General features: G+C 48.6%; 1 protein-coding gene across 1 annotated transcript; it reads right to left on the bottom strand.

Moving 5' to 3' along the window:
* Positions 1-9,117: 9,117 nt before the first annotated feature.
* GFI1B (growth factor independent 1B transcriptional repressor) lies at positions 9,118-13,451 on the bottom strand. The gene is made up of 7 exons (XM_032200596.1): positions 13,333-13,451; positions 12,356-12,363; positions 11,518-11,658; positions 10,702-10,964; positions 10,298-10,435; positions 9,668-9,833; positions 9,118-9,296 (listed from the first exon to the last, which is right to left on the bottom strand). The coding sequence occupies exons 1-7, from the start codon at positions 13,449-13,451 to the stop codon at positions 9,118-9,120; spliced, it is 1,014 nt and encodes a 337-aa protein (XP_032056487.1).
* Between the last annotated feature and the right edge of the window lie 319 nt (positions 13,452-13,770).

Raw genomic sequence — 13,770 nt, 5'->3', positions numbered from 1 at the left:
ACCAGTAAAAATCCATATCAGCCCTGTGCAATGCCCAGATAACAGAGGGGAGACTATGCTTCATTTCCTTCCACATTATGTACTCTTTAGTCAGCAATGTTTTAAGGTGTAAAGACTCCAAATTACAATCGTATTTTTCAAACTTTTATTGCCACCCTCCAGAAAAAGTCTTTGCGAGGCCCTTCAGTCCTTGTGTCGTGCAGCTTCACCGGCTTTTATCTCCCTCCTTTGAGCCGCAGCTTTTCCCCGCTCATCTTTGTAATCTGACATTGTGATTTGTTCACTTGTATGCTTGTTTTTCTCCTCAGAGAAGATTTGCTGAATCATTGGGGAGGAGGCAAGAGTTGTAGAGGCAGCTGGTGGCCAGTGATAAAACCACGGCCACATCCAGTCTTAATGGCTTGCAGATGACAACCCTTCAGTTGAAGGCCTGAGTCACATTCCCTTCCGAGCTAAGATTGCCGGGGACTTCAGGTCCGAGGAAGTGGGGACAGGGAGGTGGTACCAATAACTTATTTTTAGGACACAAAATAAATTGATTCTGACAACCACAGTGGCTGTGCTGCATCTCCCGTGAAGAAACTTCTAATGATGTTGTGAGGAAAGCTTGCAGACTAGGGGGCTAAACCCTGCCAACAGTTGTATGTTGTGCCCTCTTCAGTGGGAACACTTTTGTAATGTGTTAAAAACAAAGAAACACAGGGATGGGGCTTAAAATAGGTCATGACATTTAGTGGCTGCTTCCAGACTTGGGTGGTGTAGTGTGAGCAAAGATGTCCCAGGGCTCCAGGATGTTCATATACCTGATTATTCATAGAGAATGTACCAAACTGTACCAAAATTCCACCAGTATAACTGGTGATGTGAATTATGCAGCTGTTCACATCACAACAGGTCTGAATTTTGCCCACAGACAATAAAGTAAGAGCCGGAGCTGAAATGTCTTGGTTTATGTCTTAGCTCTTTCGCTCACTCTCTGTATGGCTTTGGGTTAGTCGCTTTATCTCTCCCTAGTTCTTGGTTTCCTTGTCTGTAAAATAAGGATAAGATGTTTCCATCTTTGAATTCTTTCCAAATGGCTTCCATTTTGAAATCTTTAGGAAGAACGTGCCATTTAAGTGTGAAATTCCATAAGTATTTGAGTCTCATAACAACACTGTTATGACATTATGTAGCATAATTGACGTATAACTTCTATGAAGCAAGACTGGAAGTCCAGCTGACCGAAGTTCCACTTCATCAGTTCTGCATCATATATACTACTCAAATTTGGGCAAATATTTTTAAGGATGATCACGATACAAGGACCTTGCTTGTATTGTGTATTGATGCTACAATAGCAAAAAAAAAAAATGCACTTCCAGTTTCTGACCTCTTTTCCAGGTGTTCTGGCCCCTGGGTGTCCATTGAGCCAGACTGATTTACAGTCAAGTACAGGCTGGATCTAAATAAGGCACTGGGCAGGGATGTCTGAGTGACACATGGGTTCACCATGTCCACAATCTCAGGATGGGGTCTTCTTAAGAACAGGAATGCTCCATCATCTGACTTCCCCTTCCCCAACTGAAGCGAGCGATAACTTCTATTTTATAAAGAGAAAAACCAGCGGACTTAGCCACTGCTGAAAATCCCACCAAAGTTCCTAATATAGAAGAGCCTGGGATGTAAGATAAAGTCCAATTGCTTTAAAATTATTCAAAGAGAAAGCAGAATCAATGGTAGGTGGTTTTGTGTCTTTTTTTAACTCATGGTTCTTGATGAGAAAGCCTTGAACCTGAGAAGTGTGTTGGCCGCTGCTGAGTGTGGATGTTGTGCTTAGAGCTTACTTGGAAGCCTGTGATGTGCAGCGGAGTTGAAATGGTTTAGAGGTGGCTGATGGCTTGGAGAACAGCAGGTTATGGGCTGGAGCAGAAAGCTGTGAGAAATGTGGCCCGAGAGTGGTGCAGAAACCACAGGGGTGTGACTCATCTCATGTAACTTTAGATGTCTACATAGGCTAGGTTCCCTTTCTGATCAGTGGGAGAAGTAGGTGCATTAAAGACATGATTTCTCCTATTTTAGATGCATGTTCTAGGACTGAGACAAATCACCCCCCAGTAGATCTTACTTGCCAGAAAGGGAGCCTTTGAGTAAACTACCTTGCATAGGGGCATTGCATAGGGGATGTCCTGGCCTATGCTGCTGCTGCAGAACATTTCCTTCCTTGTCTATCATGGAGGGCTTGGGACTGCACTTGTTGCAGGCAGCCAAGTGTGACCCCATCCTGCAGGACCAGAGCTTGCACTTGAGCCTGATAGGGGATGGCTGCTGTTGTGGGGTCTGTGCTACAGGAGCAGCGACCTCACTGCAGTATGGTTGGGCAGACTGGAGGAGTGCAGTGTGTCGAAGCTGATGGTCTTACACCATTTTCATCCTCCACGGCACGTCTGTAGCAGGAAACTAAGCAGAGGCTGTGCTGTGCAGGAATCTTCTTTCACCCTCCCTGTCGTGGCTGAGGGGTGCACACAGGGGGCTTGCACAGGCTGGGCTTGTCCCAGGGAGCTCCTCCAAACGTGGGGGAGCCCCTGCTGTGATCTTTGGCTGCGTAGATTTGGTTGTTGCTTCCGTGGAGTAAGAGTGAAGGGGGAACTTGCTGGCCCATACTTCTAACACATGGAAAGGGATGGCCAGATTTTTCTTCTATTCACTTAATGCTTTTCAAACTATTTTTCATGGAACAATAAATGGTAAACAAAATGATTGTCTGTACACCAAAACTTGGCGTGGTGTTGGTCTGAAGTGCTGGAGTCGTCCTGCCGAAGCTCAGGAAGGCAGCCTGCTGGGGAGATGCTGTCCGGAGGAGCAGTTTGTTCAGCAAGCATCTGAATTGTTGGCCGCAAATCTGACTTTCCCCTTCGGGCAATGTTTCTAGGAAAACCTTCCCCTGCCCATTCCCTCGGGCCTCTGTGTTCATGTCGGCAATTTCCATGCTGCACTTACCGGTTATTCGCATGGGATGGGGCTTGTCGGGGCAGCAGGAGCGAGGGGCTGACAGGCCTTTCCTGCCAATCTGTCTGCTGTTCAGATGAAGTGGTTGGAAAGTGCTCGCTCTCCAGTTCCCTCTTTGGCTCAGGCTCTCTGATAAGGCCTGGGCTGTCCTATCTTGCCCTGGGAGCTGTTCCTCCTCCCTAACAGGCCCACTTCGCCGGCTGACAGTTAGCAGCCGGCAGTGCTTGATAAACTTATCAGACCAAAGCTGAGCCCGGTGCATGCTCAACTCCTCCCCAGCCTCAGATTTCCCCATTTCTGGGGACTCTTTGCTCTCTGCCTGCCGTGCTGTCTGGTGAGGTGACCAAAGATCACCCTCGGGCCACCAGGTCGCAATCAGCCGAAGGCCAGATTGAAAAAGACTTGTACTTAGGTGGTGGTGTTAAAATGTGGGCGTCATGTAGGATGTTTGTAGCATCAAAATCCAGCTTTGTCTCTCCCCTTGGGATATTATTCACTGGTGGAAATGCTACTTGCATCTGATTTATCCTTTCTGTGTTTTTGCTCACCCTGTTTCTCTGCTCATTTGGAGTTTTAGTGGTTTTAATTTTGGGGTTCTTGCTGTGCATGCTTGGGTGTTTTCTTTCTAAGCTAGTTACAGAATTGGGTTGCTTTGCCGAATTAAGTTTCTATCATTCGTTATTGGTATCACAGTAGCACTTAGTAGGTTGCAGCTGAGATCAAGGCTCCATTGTGCAAGGCACTGTATGTAAAAGATAAGGAGGGGCAGCTCTGTCCCTCACTATCTTACCGTTGAAATAAACAAGTGAAATAAAAGGGAGAGGAGGAATTATCCTGCTTTTACAGATGGGGTGAAGTCTTCTGCGAGCTTCATAGAGTGCTGAGCAACTTCACAAATCCAGAGCTAATGTCTTGCCCGAGGTCATGCAGGAAATGTGGGGCAGATCTCGAGTCTCAGTTCAGGGTTGTAACCAAAAGCTCAGCGTGTCCGTGGTGACTGTTATGTGAAACGTGCCAGTTCAGGAGCTGCTGCACAGATCTGTGTTTTCTACCACAGAGGCAACTAGCTGATTTACCTATCCTTGCATTTCTGCTGTGGCTGTTTTCAGTTGTTTCCCCTGTATGGACGTGCTACTCTAGGGGGAAAGTGGGAAAACATTTCTGCTTTACAAGCAGAAATGATCTAAAAAGAAAGTTTGAGTATTTTTCTGTTTTCCTGTAGCAGCTTCACAGGTCAAGTTCTCTATCCCTTCCCAGGCCAGGCCCTCAAACTGCAGGCAGGAATGTTTGTCCTGTGTGAAGAGACGTGCTTACGCAGCTCCTCCTGGGACACTGGCTGATGCTTTCAGGTTTCCACTTGTGTGCCGTGTTTATGGGTTAGCACAAACCTGCCGGCAGCTGGGAGCACCCGCCATGTCCCCCTTTCACCTGCACCATTCCCTGCAGCAATGGGGAATGGCCTGCTGTGAGGAGTAAGGGCTCTGCTTGTTTCTTTTTCCACTGAAAACACTTCCTCATGAAGTCTAGGACAAGACACAAGCAGGCTCAGCAAATAATTTCTTATCCATTGCAACCTATACCCAATTGGAGCTAAATTCTTCTGTCCTTCCCCTCAGTTCCTTTTAGACCTTCTAAGCATTGCCAATACGTGAAAACTTCAGAGTTTTACCCTCTCTAGGACTGCACTCTGTGTAGGTTTATACAGTGTGCAGATAAACTCTGGTATGATGTAGTGCTAGCTAGGAGCGCACCTTCACTTCCTGCAGGTGTCCTGTGGCTGTCTTCATCAGGAAAAGATGCATCTTGTGTCCAGATCTCAATCCACCCTTGATCACAGTGCTTCTAGGCTGCTGCTCACAGCCTGAAGGCTGTCTGGAAGACAGAGGCACACCTCTCTTTCTGACAGCTGCCCGGGGAGATTGCTTTGCATGTCCTTCATTTGCTAAACAAAACAGCCCAGAGACCAGGATTTTCTTTCCCTGGCAATAAAGGAGTGAAGGTGTGAAGAGGACGAGGGAAGTGCAGGGTCTAGGGCAGGCTCAGAGAGAGGCAAAAAACAATCAGCTCTTTATCCAGTCCCAAAGATTAGTTGAGATTTTGCTTTTTGTTATCTGTTTCCTTCATTGACTGGCCCGAATGTTTTTTCGATGCAAGGCAAGATGGTGGGAAAGGGGTTATTTTCAGAACCGGGGAGGATTTGCATGTTTGGAGAACAAAGCCAGCTGTGTTTGGAGTCAGTGACAACAATGGCCTGATCCTGACCAGTGCTGAGAATCCTCAGAGTGTGCCTGTTGTGTGGATTCAGTACCTCCAAGGGTCAAATGAGGTCTGAGGCAAAGCGAGGCCTTTTGCTGCACCCTATGCCAGCAGCAACCCAGCCCTGGGGCTGGCTGTGGTGTTGAGCTCTGGGCTGACCCCACTCTGCTGTGGTATGGCTTGAGTAAGGCCAGATCTGCTTCCTTTCTCCTTCACATGCACTTCCAGAGCTTCTAACAGCTCAGATAAAAGCCTGGGGAGCCGTGCAGAGCGCAGCTGCTGGGTCCAGAGCAGGCCTGGGGCCTTCCTCCCCACCCAGGAATGGGGTCCCAAGCACTGGGCAACAGGTTGGGAACCCTGGTGTGATCAGGCTGTTGGGGTACACTGCTGTGCTTGTAGTGCTGGCTTCACTGGGGCTGTTCCTTGGGGTCTCTCACCCGCATTTTCCTGATCTCCCACCGCTGGGCAGGTTGGGACGGGCTCTTTGCAAAGAGCAGCGCGCAGGGAAAACCCAGGCTGGGTTCCCTCTGGCCTCGTCCTCATCCAGTGGCTCTCCCTGGTTGGGGACTGCAGGCAAACCAGGGGCTCTGAGGGTTCTCCTCTGGGCCATTGGCACCCGTTGTTCCTTTCAACACATGGCTCTTGGGGAGAAGGGAGGCAGGCGGTGTTAGCTGTTGGCCTCAGTGTGGCACCTTGTTACTCTCCGGGAAGAAACTTGCATTGCAAAACTCCAAATTAATTCCCTCTTCTCTTTCTCCCTTCTCAAGTCACCTTCTGGCTCTTGTTTTTTTGTCTCGTGAGTGCCTTTGCCAGTTGGCCTCTTTCCACAGCCCGTGTTTCTGGAGATACACTCGCAGAGCCGGAGGGAGTGGGCCAGCCTGGCCGCCTCTGCCAGCCTCGGCCGCGTTTCCCTGAGTGTGACTGTGCAGCAGCACCCTGCCTGTGGTCACCCGTGTGCTTCTTTACTCGCTGCCTGTCCACCTAAAGCAACCTTTATGTCTCCTGGGGATGTGTAAGGGGAAGGCTGGCACTGCCTCTTCTGCTCTGAGCACCCCTCGGTAATCTTTGGGCTCAGTACCCAGGAGAGCAGCGAAAGCAGCTGCCCTCCCTGCCTGCCCCAGAGCCTAGGGAAATGAGCGACAGGGCCGGGGTGAGCTGCTCTTTGTCAGGAGGGAGAAGCCAGCTGTGGAAGCACAACCTTAGGATATAATACCCCAGCCACCAGGTCAAGGCTGCGACTCCTCTGTCTCATGGAAATCAAAGATAGGGATGGAAATCCAATGGATAGAGTAACCCCTGCTCAGCAGGCTCGGAGGAAGCAGCTGTCTGATTTGTTTTTATGAGTGGTGTAACAGGCAAGCTTGCCATGGTGCCGATCGGTTTGTGCCAGTGCTTCCCTCCAAACCTGAGGAGCTTCCAGTGAGTCAGGAACACCTGCTGTCCCCAGGACACAGACAGGGAAGTATGTGCCCGCGTGCCTACGTGTTTTGGGGCTGGAGGGTATTAGCTACCCAGCAGCTCAGATGCTGACATGCTCTTTAAATATTTCTATTTGCAGATTCAAGGAGGATAAGGGAAATAATAAACGTGGCTTGTATTTTTGGCAGCAGTTTTAATAAGCTGAAATGCCTTTACCTTGTCCCAGGCTTGTGCATATGTACATGTGTGAGTGTTTGTGTGTCTGGTGTCAGAGTCAGGACCTGAGACTGGTTCCTCCCTTGGGGTCCGTGCCCTGGCCAGGTTCTGGCACAACCCCGTACAGGACAGCTCAGCTTCAACAGAGGGGCTCTGGTAATGCTGTCCCCTGTCACCTGGTGTGGCTGTGGCAGCTCCGTGTCACTGCAGAGCTGCCTCTTTGCCTGTGTGGGGCTCTGCACGTATCCACCTCTGAGGCGATGTCCTTTGCTACTGGGCTTTGAGCTGTTCTGCATGTGGGTTTCCATCCTGATTTCCTCTTGTGTCAGAGCCCTGGGGCAGGAACTGACCACGAGGGCAGTGCTGTGCTGTCCCCCTTCTTTTCCACTCTACCCCACTGCTGGCATCCCCAGTACAAAACTTCCCTGAGTACAAAACTTTATTGAAATGAATGTTTTTAACACAAAATACCCCGTGTTAGCTCAGTTACTGAGAAGTAACAGATTTATCAGATAAATCCCAGCAGGCCTGTACATGTTGTAACTGTCTGGTGTATTGCAATAAAAATATACATTAAGTATAAATATATATTTACAGTGTGCAAGGACAAGCCAGGAGCACAGACTCTGTTTTGAGTTTCCAGCATGCATATTAATGACGAACAGCTTAGGCACAGCGAAAAACAGGGGTGAGTACGTTGTGGATCTTAGGAGAATGGCTTTGGATTTATAGCTGTGTAACTGAGGGCAGGATGAGGCCTTTTTTCTCTTACCAATAAATGAATTTTTCACTTGGACTGTTTTTTGCCCATGATGGCAGCATTCTTAAATAAGCATTTGCAGTGAAATAGGTATTTCTCCAGGCCATTTCCCCCAGGTGTCATTGCACAATGCCATGTGTTCAGGGATGTCGTTATGGGGTGGTCTGTGTGCTGCTACAATGCCCCACGTAACTGAAAGCACTTCTTAATGCTGTAATAATACTTTGTCCTTCCTCTCAAGAACTCAAGGGACTTTACAAACCTGAGTGAATGACTCCATCACCAAGAGGGGTGGAGAAGTAAGTCAGAGCAGTGCAGTGACTTGCCCTAAATTACATACTGAGAACGTAGCAGAGGTTAGAGGGGAGCTAGCTCTTTACCTGTTCCAGTGCTTTACTTCAACCTCTAGACCTGGATGAAGAAGGAAGCGCCGCTGCTGTTTGTGTAACACTTGTAAGGTATTCAGATTATGCCAATGCATACAGGCTAGGCTACTTCCTCCTTTAAGAGGGGCAGAAAGCATACCCCTCTGCTCCTTGACACCAGTACCCATGGGTCATTTCCAACCATGCAGTGACACAGGATTGCCCAGGAAAAATCTAATTCAGTAAGTCCTGCATACAGTGAAACGCTGTGGGACACACCAGCCTGGATTCTGAGAGTAGCCAGTCTCTCTTGTGTGGTAGTGAGACGCAGGGCTTATTAGTTCATGCCTAGTGCTGGGGCCTGGCTCTTCCTGGAGCTCTCCTGGTTGCCTCTAACCCCTGGATCTTTGCTGTAAGGTGTGGATGTAGAATACATTCAGAGTCCCCTGTTATTAGCTAGGGATAGGAACAGGTTTTTTTCATTATTTTCCTCCCACTCCAAGTTAAAAATACAACACAGTTCATTTGTCACTTGATCACAGTAAATGCTCTGCTGAAAGAAAGTGATTTTAGGTGTTTGTTGCCAGAATTTATGACCTGGGCAAGTCTCTGCAGAAGCCCTGTCCAGGTTGAGCACGGCTCAGCGAATGCAGTCTATTTGCATGCCCCAGCCTTATCTTGCTAACCATCAGAGCAGAACATGGTTACGGCACCAGCCTGGCACAGATTGTTGCTGCCCCTAATCCAGGAATTCCCACCTCGCTGCTGGTCCCAACTGACTTCTGCTCACAGTGTAAATCCAGAGTAACAGCCACCTTTAAAGAATTCCTCTGGATTTACACTTGGGCAGGTGATGTCAGCTCTGGCCTAGTACCTGCTGTAACTAAAAAGTGAGAGCTCCCACGAGTTCCTTTGTCACATATCAGGATGTACAAGGCCCTGGGGTGCCAGGACACCAAAACCTTGACTTCATTAGTCTCCAGAGTGATGCAGGAATCTGTACAAGCTTAATGAGGTGGGCAGCCCCATGCTGGATGGAGGTGCTGGGGAGGGTCTTCTTCCATGGAACAGGCACTGGCAGCAGGATCTCCAGCAGAGACCTGGAGTTGTCCCTCACTTGAGACTGTGCTGGGTCTCCCGGTGCCTCCGTAGGTCCACCTTGCGTTGGAAGCCCTTGGCACAGAGCTCGCAGCTGAAGGGCTTGAAGCCAGTGTGCTTGCGGCTGTGAGTGATGAGGTTGGAGCTCTGGCTGAAGGCTTTGCCACATACCTGGCATTTGTGGGGCTTCTCCCCTGCAGGGCAGAGAAGATGGTAAGAAAGATATTAGCAGATGGTGGAAATAAATTAGCTTTCAGCAGACTCAGGCCTGACTGGCTGTGCTTAGGCACCAGTGTTGTCAGCCCGGCTGTCCTGCTGATGTGTCTGCACTCTCCTCCAGCAGCAGAGGGTGAGAAGAACCAGAGGCTAGACAATAGCCACCTCCTTGTCACCCAGAAGACACGCATCTTAGGGATGCTATGAGCTTCAGCTGACAGCGAAGATTGACTTATTAGTGCCTCTGGACACATCGCCAGCACAGCTTCTCCATGTCTGGGATCTGTGTGTACATGGACCTGGTGGACTCCAGTTTTTATTTGCTTATTGGGATCATTTTGTTTCTCACCCGTGTGGATGTAAGTGTGTTTCTTCATGTCGGACTTCTGGTGGAAGCGCTTGCCACAGTACTGGCAGGGGTAGGGCCGTGTGTCTGAATGGATCAGCAGGTGCGTGGAGAGGGTAGAGGAACGCTTGAATGTCTTCCCACACATCTTGCATTCAAAACTTCTTTCCTGGTAAGGAAGAAAATCATGGGGTGTCAGTTGGTAGCTGCAGAACATGTGACAGAGCTTGAGGACTGTTAAATCATTGACTATAGTAGATTTGATAAGCAAATCTCCCCAGCTCACGGGCTGATGTGCTAATATGAAGAGGATGAAAGGATTGTTACTTATGGAAATGGCTTGCATCTTGTGATCCAGACTCCTGCACCCTTTAGAGAAGGTGAGGCACCTGAGAAGCAGTAGCAACCATCCTCCCCTCCCAATCTGAGACATTTTAAGGACAGTCTGAGACTTGAGAGATAAGAGAGCTATGATATGTGGCTTTCAGAGCTCCTAGCATTGCCACTGGGTGCTGAAGGAAAGCCATCCTGCTTGTAACCTAGGAAAGTCACTTCCCAGATAACGAAGCAACAGCTAAGGTCCCAGCACTCATCAGCTCTGGAGAGCTGATTCTCTGGAACCATGCTACCCACCTGGGAATGAATATGGGTGTGCTGCTCCAGGCTTACAGCATGCCCGAAGGTTTTGCCACATACTTCACAAGCAAAAGGCCGGGTCCCACTATGAGATCTTCGTACGTGGACCTCCAGGCCATGGGGAGTGGAGAATACCTGAAAAACAAAATGTCAGTGATTTTTCCAGGAGGCAGCTTTGTCTGTATCTTTGATTTCAATTCCTTCTCTTTGATTCTTTCCTTTCGTAGGCCGTGTAAACTGCGTGATTCCTAGCACCCTCGTCCTCAGCCAGGAGAACGAATGGGCACCTATTTCAAGCCACACGCATTGCACCTTGAGGTGAGCCACTGAAACACTGATGTATTTGATGAAAGCTGCTCCCAACCCTCCTCGTCCCTGAGGTTCTCTCCTCCGTGACGCACCTTGTTGCACTTCACACAGTGGTAGGTCTCCATATCGGAGGAGTAATGCATGCTGTAATCCAGAGGGGGCTCGGGGCTTGGCAGGAGGTGGCTGCTGTACAGGCTGACGGGGTGCTCCAGGAGGGCTGACTGCATGGTGGAAGACATCTGTCGGTAGCTGTATGGCAAGTGGAAAGTGTCCCAAGAAAAGCCAGTTTTGTAGAAGGTAGGGGTGCTGGTCGGGGTAGTGCAGTCTTTGATCTGCAGACCTGGGATGGTCATCTCTGAGTTGGTAAAGCAGAGGGAGAAGGGAGTGTCATGTCAATGCCTGCAGCTGGATACCAGTAAAATAATAATAAAATAAAAAAACTCCCCAGATACCTTGCCTGTTTAATGACCTTGGGAGTTGCAAACTTCTTGTTATTTGACTCAAACCCTGATCCCTGTACAAATTTCATATTTAGACTTTGATTTCAGTCTGAGGAAGTTTTAGGGGGAAGGAGATGCTAAGGCAGTATTAACCCCCTTACTAGCATCTGAACAAGCATCATATGGACACCAGCCTTGACCATATCACACAGCTACACCAGTCCTTGAGATGTAGAGGCTCGTTTGCTGGGAATGATAGCCTTGTACTTCAGGGAGATGCTGATCTAAGCCAGAAGTGTAAGGGCAAATACAGAAAACTCTTGATGAGCTCTGCCTGGGACAAATTTAACCAATGGGGTCAAAATAAGAGCTGCCGTTTACTGAAAATCTGGACCCAGTCACAGGGGCCTCATAAGCCAACCAGCCTAGCCCTGACCTTTTTGGCAATTCTGGCCCTGGGGAGCAGACCTTGAGCTGAAGGTCCTGGCAGCATCCTGCTCGGGTGCTGGATGGGCACACTTTCTTCTTTCGGTTCAGAAGGGTCCTTTTCTTGTTTTGGAACCACGCATTCTAGGTCCTGTTTCTTGCCATCTTCTGATGCCTTGTCTCCTATGGCTGCAATTACAGTAGTGTCACGGTTAGTTTATTCCACCCCATAAACCCTGTAAGAAAACCACCTCGTTAGGTGGTCTGTGTACTTATCTGTGAACTCAAGCTCAGATACGTGAGTCCACGCTCAGTTCCCCGAATCAGTGCAGAGCGGTGCAATCAGTGTGGCAATCAAGGTCTGCCCACTGCTGACAAAGGGAAATTCCAAGCAGCATAAGAGAGGTAAGGCAGAGGAAGACAGGAAGAAATAATAGAGCACTTGATGCCCTATATAACTAGAGCAAATTAACCCTAGAAGGCCACATTGTAAGAATAATTTCCTTATTTAAAACCATCCTCATTTATGAGGGTAACTAACAATCACTAACTTATTAACCTCCCCAACCCCCCCCAACAGAGCTGAGTATTGTTAACCTGAATTTATGGACAGCTGAGCAGGGAAGCAGAGAAGGGAGGTGCCCACAGAGCCCAGTCTCCTGCCCACACTCACGTTTCTCCATGCCTGTCCCAGCCCTTAAGAGACCAACCAGCACTTGTTAGAAATAGACTTTATAGTAAGAATTTAAAAGAGAGGTCCGATATATATGCTGCCTTTCTGCTGAAGGTGGGACTGGGCTGCTGAAGAGCAGCATCCCTCTGTTTGTCTAAGCCCTCTTGTGCTGCAGATAAACACTAATGGCAGGAATTGAGATTGGACTGTCACCTCTTTTCTGCAATCAAACTTGTCATAGGGCTGGACTCTAGTTCCACAGCCAGGGCCAGAACAAAGGGTAAGTTGATCCTAGATTTGAATAAAGAAAATTTGAATGCTGCCTGAAGGAAGAAAATAATTGTCCTAGCCATGCTATTGCATGGATGTCTCTGGGGGAGCATGAACAGACAGGGGGAGGACAGCAGGCATAGGCAGAAACACTGTTGGTTTGTATTGATCTGGTACGTAGCAGCCAGCCTTTCAAGTGCAAGGTGTAGGACTCCTTTCACAGTGTTAGGTTATCACCAGTATCTTCTCGCTCTAGCTGTAACCTTCCTTGCAGGTCACAAGGAGGAGGTGGTAACACACTGAGGTAGCGAAAATGTAGATAGAAGATGTGGACATTGAACACAGTGGGTTAGAGATCGAGGTGGCAGAGCTGCCAGTTTGTAGAATGCCAGCCAAGCAGAAGTTCTTTTCCCAACTGCTAATTGCCTGAGGTTGGACATCCTTCCAAATGTGACCAACTCCTCGCAGCAATCTGGTATCTCAAATCTCTCCCCAAGGGAGGTGGGAATCAACAACTGGAGCAAGAACAGAGAAAAAGGCAGGATTCTCAGTGTAACTTCCACACAGGTGGAGAACTGGCCATCAGAAACCTTGTGATCTTTTAGGGTTTCCAACGCTTGTGTCTGCCCAAAGCATACCAGTGTGGAGGATTCTCATTGCACTGTCTCTGAAATCACAAAAGCAGCAGCCCAGCAAGAAACAAAGGGAGGATCTAAATTTATTTTCAGTGCAACAGTATGGATTTGTCCTAAAGAAAGAGGGCACGCGGTGCGGGATAACCTAGTATTTAGACTGCCATCCCTGTATGTAAACCCTTAGTTATTCTGTAGCTCATTCATCCTACTCCCTTGGCTTGCTTAATCCATAATTTATTAGCCCTGGTGTATTCTTACAAGCCCAGTGGCTGTATTGACTCACCAGTGAAGGCAGAGGAGATTGGATCCCACGTGAATACAGGCAGATCATCTTCCACAAAGCGGTGTTGGTGGTAGGTATGAGCCTTTTTGCTCTTCACCAAAAAGGAACGTGGCATTTTCCATTCACTGCCTGGGCAGAAACACGAAATGACAGCAGGTAAATCTCTGGTTTGTGGGGTAGTTTCTTGCTTGCTCCCACAGCACGTCAGTTGTGTATGCAGCAGTGATGAGAATTAAAAACCCTTCTGCTGGGGAGCCAGATAGGTCATCTCCAAGGTCCCCCCACCCAGCTGAAGAGAGGGGAGTGGTTGCTTGGGCTTAGGCGCTTGCTGGGTCTTAACTTTGGGGAAAACACCTAGCTGTGGAGGGGCTGAGCAGGATAACTTACTGCCAGATATTTTCTGCTGCTCAGGTAGAGATGGGACTGCAGATTGA

Source organism: Aythya fuligula, chromosome 19, assembly GCF_009819795.1.
Source record: "Aythya fuligula isolate bAytFul2 chromosome 19, bAytFul2.pri, whole genome shotgun sequence".
NCBI lineage: Eukaryota > Metazoa > Chordata > Aves > Anseriformes > Anatidae > Aythya > Aythya fuligula.
The sequence above is the reverse complement of the archived record's forward strand: the minus strand, read 5'-3'. Positions and strand labels throughout refer to the sequence as shown.

What these genes read in the sequence shown, in the direction of transcription:
- GFI1B (XM_032200596.1), bottom strand. Translation starts at nt 13,451, where the DNA reads ATGCCACGTTCCTTTTTGGTGAAGAGCAAAAAGGCTCATACCTACCAC. An exon ending in GCCAGGACCTTCAGCTCAAG is followed by an intron (nt 10,965 to 11,517) that starts GTCTGCTCCCCA and finishes TTACCAACTCAG; the next exon opens with AGATGACCATCCCAGGTCTG. An exon ending in ACTGTGTGAAGTGCAACAAG is followed by an intron (nt 10,436 to 10,701) that starts GTGCGTCACGGA and finishes TTTGTTTTTCAG; the next exon opens with GTATTCTCCACTCCCCATGG.